Source organism: Corvus kubaryi, unplaced genomic scaffold, assembly GCF_017639235.1.
Source record: "Corvus kubaryi isolate FWS band 111438036 unplaced genomic scaffold, C.kubaryi_AGA036_p1.0 37232, whole genome shotgun sequence".
Taxonomy (NCBI): domain Eukaryota; kingdom Metazoa; phylum Chordata; class Aves; order Passeriformes; family Corvidae; genus Corvus; species Corvus kubaryi.
In genome coordinates, this window is record NW_024581066.1 from 3,537,366 (window position 1) to 3,549,442 (window position 12,077).

A 12,077-nucleotide genomic window follows, 5' to 3' on the forward strand; every position below is an offset into this window, starting at 1 on the left:
TTATTATAGCTTTTGGGTTAATTTAATTTATCTTTCATGTTCTTATATATGCCATTAAAAGTCCAATATTCTTAGTAGTAGAGATACTAAAACAGCTACTTCCTTTGTCTCATACAATCATCTAACTTTTTCCTGAAATAGAGAAGTTGCTACTATTCACATTTGATTTTCTGGGACAAATTCTGGTATTTAATGAGTACTTGTGAAGAAAATAAAACCAGGAGATTTCAATTATCAGCAAATTTTCCAGAAGAAAAATGTCATTAAACACCATAATCAAAAGTAGCATCAATTAACTAAGACTTAACTCTTCACAGAAATCAGCAATGCTTCAACACGACACAACCACTTCATCTGAGTTCTTACCAAGAAATCAGAATTACATAAAGTGTCAGATCTCTATATAAAAATGAATTCAAATGAATCCTGGAAGTATCAGAGTAAACAATCCTAACATTGATGGCAAGCAGCTTGGTAGATAATTACCATAGTCAAACATCAGTCATGTGAACAAAACCTGGAATTATTTTCAATGTGACAGTAAGCTATAGTCCAGTACTCAATTACATTTCTGTATAGAAACAAGACAGAGCACTACACAAGAAGCATTATGAAAAATAAAATAAGACTCCAGCTGTGAGTTGAGCCTGAATTTTCATAAATGAAGTTTTCAAGTAATTCTACATTAATTTCAGAAACAGAAAGCTTAAGTATAAGGAGTATGTTTTTTGAAATCTGGGACAAGAAACTTAGGCTTTAGGTGTACACTATTTACTCTGCTGCAACTGTAGGCTGCCTTGGAGATCTCTACTGCTTCCTCCATCCGACCTAGCAATCATACAAGGCAAATCAATTCACAGATGCAGAACTAATAAACCTCAAATTCCCTAAATCCCTCAACCTACTCCAGGAAACACTGCTTTAGATTCGCCCAGTGAGCAGACTCAGGCGGCTACGCAGCTACATGTGGAACAGACTCAGTTTCCAACACAAAGGAAAAGGTGAGAACACATGGCTTGGGATGGAGAAAGCATGACCACCTTTTCCAAAAGCCTGGAACTCTAGTTCTTATTTACCTACAGTGAAAGAATACGTAGTGTTAGAAAAAACCACAATGAAACAGGAATATTTCTAAGATACCTGTAATAGTGCTGAACTACTGGATTTCCAAAAACATTTTTATGCTTAGTCTACCATGTTACACTTCCTATACTGAGTCAGTGGATTTTAATACCCTTTTTTAACATTTTAACAATACTTTAACATCATTGAACAAAATATACATGAAGCTCCTCATATTCTGAGGGTGTAAATTCCCTCCATGTCAAAGTGGCTTTAAATCAAGTTTAGTTATCCCAGTAAGTTTTTCTAAACACCTCTTTCAAATTTTCAATTTTATTAACATCTGAAAATTGTGAAGTTTCTGCAAAGTGCAAACTGGGTCAGTCACAGAGGACCAGTTAAAACAAAGTATGATGGTAACATGGATGCAATGAAATATTTGCCATACAGTTTCTACACTACTTTCTGCTACACATGTATTTTATGAAAGGCTTATCCTTACACCTGCCTAATCTAATCAGTTATTCAACAACAATAACAACAAAAATAAATCAACTAATTTTAATGAGAGCATATAACCATCTATTAATTTTTTAAAAACTCTAAATAGAGTTGAAGAGACCTTGATCATAGAGGCTGGACTGATGGCTGGGATGGAAAAAAAAACCCAGTGTGAACAATAATAGAGCCTATGGTTAGCAAGGCAATGGGAGCAGAGACAAAAATTATCTTAGAGGACAGAAGTTAAAAATAAAGCCAGGGGACCAATAATGTGAATCAGTACCAAGATATGCAGACACAGAAAGGGTGAACTAGTGACCTACAGCAAGGGCTCTCAGCAGAGGCTAACCAAAGCAACTGTTACTGGAAGCAGTGAAAATAGATGACAGCAATCTGGAATTTCTCAGATGCTGAATGCTAGTTTTCTTTACCTTAAATAAGCTCATTTAATGTAGGGTGTGTTAAATTTCTACATAAACCCAAAAATTTGGCAATACTGATTTGAGCCTCTCAGCACTTCCACTGAAAATAAAGGTGAAGAGGTAGGAGAAGTACACAGCCTTTAAAACAACTTTTAAAGCCAATATATCAATGTAGAAAAGGGTATGAATACCAAGGGAAGATAAAAACCTGCAAACCTAACCATCAAATGAGTTTAGACTGAATCATCAATTACTTCCAGTGTCAATCTCTCCTAGATGAGCAAAACACACCAAGAAGTTTCACTGAAGTAGAGGTTCAGCAGTACTATTTATCACAAGGAATCATATAGAATATGCTACGGCTATCATTTTTTTCCCCATATACACACAGACCTTCCTACAGCCATCTCTAACTTTAGATTTCTGAAAAGAAAGAGATGTTCTAGGAAGATGATTTTGAAAAGGTTTATTTCATGATACTATGAGACTCCCTTAGGTATCTTCTGTGTGCCTCTCAGGCCTCTACATCTTCCCATTGCACAGATCACAATAGAAAAACAAATGTTAAAAAATATTACCAAGATCAGGAAACAAAAAAAAATTAATCACAAGGAAAACACTTCCACGGTATTAAGATTTAGAAAATACTCCACACTATAAAGATTAATCTTAAAAGGAAGACGTATTTCTTGTTTAGGCTTCCAAATTAAGTTTGGTGAAAGTCTTTGGAACCTGAAAATCTTCAGAACCTGACACCTAAGTATTAAATAACATTTACGTGCTTGTGCATTCTCTCTGAAGTTTTCACTGCCTGGCTGTTGCATGATGTGGGAATAACTGGTTACCAGAATGTGCAACTAACTTTTCCTTGGTTCACTTGAAGCAGAGTGGCCCCAGCAACAACAGAGGTATTGATATATTAATCTCAAGGACTTGCAACCAAAGAAAGTTACTTTTTGGTGAATACGCATGTTTTAAATCAGAAAGTACCTAACATGAAATAATGCCTAGATAAATCAAAAATAAAATGAGAACATGGTCTCTCATGTTCCAAAACTCACTTTTTTCTCTCTCTGTCACCTGTGATCGATCTGAAATTTTATCTCAATACGTAAAGGTACTACAAAATCACATATACTTCAGCCTCAGGAAATACACAAAGTACCTCTGCAAGTCCCAGTAATGCAACTGAAAGTTCATCTTCTGGGATTTGGCTATCATAAATCAGAAGTTACTATCATTTTCCACTAAAAAGAGATGTGCTGGTAACGTGAGTGTTCTGTCTGCCAGTCTCTCACAAGAAGAATTTTAAGTTACCCATTCAGTTAGTGAATGAAAGTAGTAAGCAGTGACACAGAAAATCCATTCCCTCTCTGTGACCTCTCTGTGCACCTGTACAAGTGGCTGGGTACAATGTTCAGTTATTTCAGAGGCACTCCTTTCAAACCAACCTTGCTATCTCTTCCCGGTGGGCAGTCCAGTCACGGATGTAGTCTTCCTGCTCCTTTATCCTGTGCTTGAATGTGTTGCTGCTTTGAGCTGCTGTCCCAGAGCTCTGCAGTCGCGTGGTTTTCAGGGCTGGAGAGGTACGTAGACGGGTATGTTTAGGGGAATTACGGTTTGATCCGAATTCATCTTCTGAGGTGGAAGCATAATCTGTAGGAAAGCGCCTCCATCTTGCACTTACTAAATTAGTTTAATTATTAAAAAAGAATTATTATGGCATCTTTAATAAGAAAAAACAGCATTATTTCAGAAACATCACAAAAATATGCAGCTATTCATTATCCATCCCCAGGTACCTCACAAAAGATTTATTTACTACATCTTTAAAAGAAAGCTACAGAATTTGTGTTAAATAAAAAATATTGATTAATAAAAACATAAAACTCATGCTCTTTGTATAGTGATGAGTGAAGTAAGATGTAAAAGTCAGTGAATGTATATGAGCTCGAACAAACTGTACTACAAAACAAGGGCCCAATTCATTAACATTGAAGTATATAGTCAGATTGCACTTTTTCTGCAGATTTTTTCCCAAATTTCATTCAAGGTTTATGCAATTCACACACAAAAAAAAAGAAGAGATATGAAGGAAGGATGGAGCTGGCACCAAGCCTGGAATGCATGCTTACGTAAGAAAAGCATAAAACTCCTGGATGATAGTTGGTCTTTTCCAACCTTAATGATTCTATGATTAAATGTTTAGTACAGAAAAAAAATATGTAAAATTAATACTGTGTTATAAAAATCTGCAGCACATCCATAAGAAAAGCAGCCTCAGAGAAAAAAGTATATATTCTGACATGCAGCACATAAAGCATTACACAGCCATGTTGCTGAGGACAGCCTGAAGTACAGGAGAACTGAAACTAAGGAGGAGGTTCTTGTCCCCTTATGAATTACTGAAGTCTAGAAAATGGATTTCAGATGTGCTGTCCTCAAACATTCCCAGCAGGAAGAGATATCACCAAGCGTAAAGAAATCCCCATCACCACAACCTGCAGGGGATTCAATACCCCAAACTCATTGACATTCATGAGGCTCTGTAAGTATCACAGAAAATTAAAAAAGGTGACTACCTCTTGGTAATTGAAAAATACTAGAATTGAATGATGTAAATTATTTTTAATAGTATTACAAAATGTAAGAATTAATAATGGTTTCTCCTGATACATTAAAAAAACCAACATTACAAATGAAGTATACACCAATATGAATTTAAGTAATGAATAATGAAAGTACTTATTGTGTAATGCAAAGATTACAGTATGTAGAATATGACATTGGTGTACAAGCTTACATCCCTTCCCTCATATAGATAATGAATTTTCAATTGCTGAAAACAAAATTTGTGTAATTTTTTTCAGGTTTAAATGTGGGTTTCAAATTATGTCCAGTTCTACTTTTTTAAAATTTTCTAACTTTATTGAAGAAAGTAACAATGTCTCTCCAATTACTTTCTGATCTCTTTTTGGAGGCTTCAAAGTTGTTAATCTTAGGGAAGTAAAACATGAGCAGAAAAAGTACATTTTCCCACCAATAGCATGCAAGCAATGTGTGACCAAAGTCCAAAGAGCTTTATGAGTTGGGCCCACATTTTATCATCAATTTTTGTGTAAACTCTTTGTCCCAGTTCAAATTATATTCTTCAAAATAATTATAAAATTTATCTTAAAATCTCTCAAGTGAGCTAGTTCAGCAACTCAGCACTGTACAATGAGCATATGTAATAATATATTTAAAAACTAAAAATTGAATGAGAAGTGAAATATCATAAACAGATTTGATTTCTAGTACTCTACCACTGTAAGTTTCAACATCAGGGTCTGGGTCTGGGAGAAGCTTGGATTTCTCTGTGTACAAAATAGTGTTTTATCATGTTAATTAGTTTTAAAACATTCAGATTAGAAGCATTTGCTTAAATAAAATATACTGATGAGATTAGCCTTAGGTCCTCTTTTCCACCCACACTTTTTTAGGAAAAGATCATACATTCAATCAAAAATACTGAATTTTGTAAAGACTTAAACATTTCAGAGATACTAACTGAAATGACATCAATAACAATCATCTACATAGTATCATAAAAACCCTGTTTTTAAGACCCTTAAATTTTAAGGCCTTAAAATGTTGGGGGATTACATATTATCAACGTGTTTCTCATTAATATGAGGAAAAAGTTATTGTAGGCCTAGCAGTAAAAATCTGAAAGTTGTATGATTCACAACAAGCAATATCCAAGCATGTTTCCCAGTAAGGTAGCTATATGTTTGCACATATGTGCTTTTAATACTATTTTAAAAATCATGCAGGCCCAAAATGTCGTTGTAGTTTATGTAGATTTCTGAAAGCTGTTGTGCAGTTCCTTATCTCAGACACCAAAGACTGTGAAGATCAGTAGCACTAACTAGAAAATTCTCCAAAACCCTGGCTAAAATAATCAGCATTCAAACCTAATTTAGTGACGACTCTGTGAGAAGTATAACATCCTCACAACACATTAAGCTGGCAAGTTTGGTGATTCGGACAACACACTCTCACTTTAGAAAGATCTGAGAATAAATTTTATTGAAGATATTCCTTAAAAAATATTCTACTCTCATTGATGCAACGCCTTCTCAAGCTGCATCCATTTGCAAGATCCTACTACTAAAATGTACTTAGTAAGAGCTGTTTTTTCTCCATTATCAATTTCTTTCCCCCCACAGTTACCTCAACAGCTTTGATCAACCTATCTGCCAGCTATTTGCAATGACAGCTAGGTCAGCAAGCCAGCAGAGCTGCCAAACACAACTGGCTGAGCAAGGTCTCTCTGTTCTGACTTAATTTTACAGTTGCAGTTTAGCACTTTTGTGCTAGGTCTGATCCTGCCATTTGTTTTCCCCATACATAGCTCCTTCTGTAACAGCATCTTCAGTTTTCCTCTATTGTGAAAATAGGTCTTTGGTCTCTGTTTTTACTGATCACACTCTACTGTTTGATGATGCAGTGCCTTGATCAGAACTTTCACTGCTTGTGCTTTATTATAAAGTTACTAATTCTGCTTCATGTGTCTTCACAGTGCTGTCAGTTATCAAGCCTCCTAACCCAGAAACACTCTGGTAAATCACTTGAATGCTGACAATTCTTATCCAAGATGTTCCCTTTATCTGCTTGCCCTTTCATATAAAAGTAGGCAATACTTCACTGCATCAAGGATTAAAAATGATTCTTGAAATTACAGACTTGCTTCTAGGTCTGACAATTTTAATCCTATTATGTTGCAATTCCTCCACATGAAGTACAAGACAATAAAAAAAATCCAGAAACTACATCTTATTCTTGCTCTCTTTTTACAGGTATGTATGTCTGAACAGTGATTTCGGAAGTGCAGAAATAAATCCAGCCTACAAAGAGAAAGTTAAGAGGCTACTAATGTTTAGAGATCTACAATGTGGTAATGTTAACTGACCTCTGATGAGATAACCCATGGAACATATTTAACATTTTGAGAGCAGCTAGTCCTCTGGTAAAGGAAACAAAACCCCAAACTTATATTGGTAATAATCATGCATTTTCCAGTCTTTCTATGTCCAGGGAGAGAAGAAAATCCATTCCTGTTACACTTTGATTAAATGTGCCTGAAGTAAACACATTCAAACAGCTGAGCCACTTTTGTCAAGCACTTCATTAGTGCTTTCCAAAAGAGCTAAAATGAATTGAATTGTTGACTCTTCTAGAAACAAAATTAAATGGAGGAAGTAAAAGTGGCCTATATATAATAGGAGATGCATGTGTATATATATATACTCCTATATACCTTAGAAGATTACACCACTTTCAAAGCAACTCAGATTTTCCTAAAGTATCTAAAGTATCCAATCTAAATAAACAAGTAAAAAATTATACTATAATGTTACTGATACAGACAAAATTCAGAACTCTAAATCCTAAACAAACAGTAGTAATAATATTTTTTACTTATATAGTAACAAGACTTGATTGGTTTATTTAGCAATGATTTTGTTTTGAAAGTATCTGACTGCCTTATTAATTGCTTTCAGATTTTAGCCTTTACATTGATAGGCTTCTCCCTTTATATGTATTAACTGTAAAATTTTATATGACAGAAGCTATTACTACTGTAGATTTTTCTAGCAATGGCTTTTTTCAATTACCTAGATTATTATGTTGGGGTACCCATGAGAAGATGGCACCTTTTCTCTCTTGAAAACACAGTATTTTATACAAGCTACAGTAAACTCTGACTGTGTGATACAGGTAAATGAACATTTAGCAAAGACAACTGTGATAGACAATAGAGTGGGAAGAGAAAGACACACTCACTCCCCTTAACAGAAGCAGCAAACCACTTCAATGCAGCAACCTGGGAAAAGTTTATGAAGCCTGCAATACTTCACATGGACACAAACCTCAAAATTCATACAGAGTTTTGTGAAAAACGAAAGCAGTGAAGTAACAAATAACATCTGGGCTTTACCTGTTCAAAAATCAATATCATAATGTGAACTAGTATTCGTTATTAAAATAAACATATAGAAGTCTTAACTGATGCTTCTTTAACCTAGGGTTGCCACCTTTCAGGCTGCATTGTCAATTCAAAATTTTGATTAAAATTGAAAAAATGCTACTTTCCCAATTATATCTTACAAGGAAAGACTGAATTTTTATTGGAAGTGTCACCTATTTTGGGTACCTTTGTAGATCCCCGTCATAGTATCAAAAAGATTCAACTTCATAGTTCAGTGAACACCTCATTTGTATCTCAGCAGAAATTTCTATTTAGCTAATAAATGACACAGCCAAAAGTAACTACCTGGGGAATACACAATGCTAAGAATACTGACATGGTCCACTTATGATATACAAACAACAGGACAGCAGGAGGGTGGGAAATTAGGTATCACAGTTGCTTGTATCAAGTCAGAATAGGATGTAGCAAAATTTCAGTGTGCTGCAACACTGGAAGCTACTCTATTAACTTTATTCTTAAGACTGTGAATTGACTGCAAATATGGCAAAGTTGGTTGCATGACAATTCTAAAAGCAAGCAGACATTTTTTTTAGATACTCATTCCACATGAGAGTTCACTTCTTTATAATTACCACATTTTCTTCTGATAGGTTTAATATTGCTGTTGAAAAAACCTACCACCTTTTACACTGCTTGCACTAAGAATGTTATGTTCACTTCTAACAGAATAGTAGGTTAAAATTCGTAGATTGCATGGATTTTTCCTTCCACACATAAGACAAGGTGGAGTAACCACCACACCAAAGAAATCGACATGATTTGGAAATCATGATGAAATCATAAATTACCATGATTTGGAACAGAGAATGGGAAATAACCCAAGATAAGGCAAACCCTTTAATAGAAATTACTTTATGATATTTAGTTAGGTAGTACATAGTTTTTCAATTCATTACTTCAATGTTATTATTCTTATCAAAAAAATATACAATTGCCTATTTACAAGCCTACCTTATAAATAAATATTATATCTTCTATGTAGTAAAATGTGTTGCTGACCTTCTGAGCTTCTATTACCATGACTTGAGCAAAGAGATCTTGGCTCTGTTTCTGCGCTAAAGCAAATGACTGCTGACACATCTGACTGTTCCAATGCAGCTCTGTTTTACTAGTTTTAAGATGAAAACATATCCAAAGAGTTAAAGGATAACAATTTCTTGTCTTTATGATTTTAAGTGAGAAACCTCCACAAGACTTGCCATGGAAGCCTCTTACTCCAAAGAAAAAGACTGCATCAACTAAAACTCAACATTTTCATAAGAGTTCTTTCTCAAACAATTTAAAAAAATCCACATGTTAAAAACATCTAGTATTGTATAAAATTATTTCAAATAATCTCACATACCTGAGGGAGAATTATGAGCCGAAGCCAAGGATTTGGATTTTGAATCTGAAAGTCGAGAAATGCTATTGGCTCGAGTTCTAGCAGAAACTTTAGTGCTATCTCCTCCTGAGAGCAACCTTGAGCCACTTCTGATAATTGCTTCTGGGGTCCGAGATGAGGCAGTGCTTCTGGTTATTGTTGCTTCAGAATCACTACGTGCTGATAAAGAGCCAAGTCGAGTTCTGCGAGGTTGAGCAAGTAAGTCTATTCTGGAAATATTTCTCCTCCCTGACGGAGGTTTTGATGTAGAACTTGTAGTGGACACTTCAGAAGCTACTGAAGCCTTATCAGCATCAGCAAGCTCGCTGTCTGAGACTTCACCAAGGCGTGCTCTGCGCAAGAGAGAAGTCCTTGTGGGACGAGGTCTTGGAAGAGTGGTAGATTTACTAGATTGCCCAAGTCCAACAGGAGAGGATTTTGATTTAGCTGACTTTCCTTCCATCTTGGAATGTAAAAGTTCATCTGCTGACGCAAAAGGAACTCTTCCATGTGATTTGCCAGAGTAGTTTTCCTGGTCAGATGACAGGATATCAGAAATGGCAGAATGAGGTACACTGGATGTTTGGTCATCATCTGTTAAATCTACTGATGGTTGTCTCATTCTTCCACTGGACTGCACAGTTTTGCGAGCGTCAGCTCTAGACCCACCGTCTGAAGATCGACTCTTCGTTTTCTTTTCCATCTTTTCTCTGGCACTCGTAGAAGATTTTAAAACATCCTTTGAAGGGGAACCAGTGGAACATCTATCTTTATATAAGGTTGTAAAGCTCTTCCGCTTCTGTGTGGATTTTCTTTCAGTGTCACCAGTAACAAGACTGATTGTGCTGGCTGTATCGACATCTGATTCTGGTGATATGGAATTATCTCTGTTATAACTAGGAGTGTCAGGACCTTCATCAGTTTTATTTTCTTCACGCAATTTAGCTTCAAGGAAAGCCATTACAGCTTCTGTGTCTTTCAAAATGAGTGTTGTATCTATACTGGAATCAGTGTCCATCGAATCACTTCTGTCACGTAACCTGTTTGCAGATACTAAAGGGGCAGCAGAACCACTTTGCTTATTAATGTGAGGAATAAGTTCTATAGGTATATTTGTGCTAGGCTTATCTATAGTAAAGCTACCTTGCCTCACTAATGGTTTTGAAGATTCCTTTTTTTCTCCTCCAAGTATTTTAGGACTTTGTCCTCTAATGATTTCCTCATTTTTCCTTCTTTTTCCCTCGGTCTGCACCAACTTAATTTCTGCTTTATCTGTAACATGTCCAGGAGCATTGTCTTGATTATCCAAAGTTTTGGGTGACATAACAACCTCTTCCCTACCTTTCTCAACCTGGATTGCAGCAGATTTTGTAGAGGATAATTTTGAGGGTGTCCAGTGTGCTTGCTCCTTTCTTTCTTGTTGTTGAATTTTTGCTAAAGCTTGTTTCACCACAGAAGTTTCTCTGCCAATTTCAACTCTCTCTTTGCTAGAAGAGCTGGGAAAAGAAAACACTTTGTCTCCAGTAGCTTTAGGTGAAAGACCATTCATTGTTCTGCTTGACTTAGCATCTGAGGCACGAGCTGGAGTTTCTTTCTCCTGAAGTTCAGTGTCTTGCTTTTCACCTATTTCTGACCTCTGATGAGATACAGTTTTTGTTTTTGAGTTTTCATTCACTTTCTCCTCTATGGGAAGCTGTGGAAGTGTCCTCCTCTTTCGCTCACCTTGGCTGGTCATAGAAGCAGCTGAACCAGCACTTCTAACAGAAATACCAGACTCACTGATGTCTGTGTCTAAAAATGAGATTTGAGAAGACATTCAACAGCACGGCAAATAGAAAAATTAAATGTTTAAGACTGTGTAAGGCTAATACAACATAAAACAGAACTGAAAAAGTCATCAGTCCATCCTGCTGTTCTATGGCAATATCAATTATACTTAGACAAGTATAGGCTGAAAACATTTAATGAACTTTTTCAGCCAGCTGCATCACATATACAAAGTTTTTACAATCTCACAGTAGGGTAAAATAGGTAAGAAGTCACTGTTACATCGATCAGCACACCATTACAACAAGAAGTGGAAAGTAAGTCTTAAATTCCTAAACACCTTTATGACCAGATTTCAAAACTACTAAAAAGAGTAAGATGTTCCTTCTTCCTTCCTAGTTGCCTGTTCCACAGCTCGAGGTCTGCCTCATGGACAGACTACAGCCTCTCTGTGCGAGAGCTCGCCACACTCGGGCAAGAATCTGCAGTGCTGGGAGACACTTTTCAGCAATATTGAAAAGCCCCACTCATGAACAAAGAACTTACTATGGCTGAGAAAGCAAAAATAATGTTTTCATCCCAAACAGGACACTGTAGTATAAAAATGTATAGAAAATGTATACAAAGCATCAAAAGAATGCAGTACTACTGCTAAAGCACTTTCATTGAATTCTTATTGCACACAGAAAGCTCCTTAGGTCGAAAAACACGGCCATCCCATGGACTGTTGCAAGGAATAACTGCTTTAGAAACCAAACTTTATTTTTCCACAGTGATGATGAGTGTGCCCTCCTTGCTCATTTAACAAACACAGCAGTTGTGCTGTCAGAAACAAGCCTTTATTACACAAAGGTGATATAAATTGCTCTATGAATTGCTCTGCCTTTGAATATTTGGATAGAAAAATTCTTTTTGCAGTTCATTT

General features: G+C 35.9%; 1 protein-coding gene across 9 annotated transcripts in view; it reads right to left on the minus strand.

Moving 5' to 3' along the window:
* The window catches only part of CEP170 (centrosomal protein 170), a 95,605-nt gene that overhangs the window by 13,894 nt on the left and 69,634 nt on the right, over positions 1–12,077 (minus strand). For 7 of the 9 annotated variants that reach the window (XM_042023005.1, XM_042023004.1, XM_042023003.1 and 4 more), the window contains 2 exons: positions 9,368–11,176; positions 3,437–3,671 (listed from right to left, as the gene is read on the minus strand). In XM_042023005.1, coding sequence (XP_041878939.1) covers positions 3,437–3,671; positions 9,368–11,176 — 2,044 coding nt within the window. Of the gene's footprint in view, positions 1–3,436; positions 3,672–5,290; positions 5,342–9,367; positions 11,177–12,077 lie in introns of all 9 variants that reach the window. The other 2 variants (XM_042022998.1, XM_042023000.1) reach the window with 2 other exon arrangements.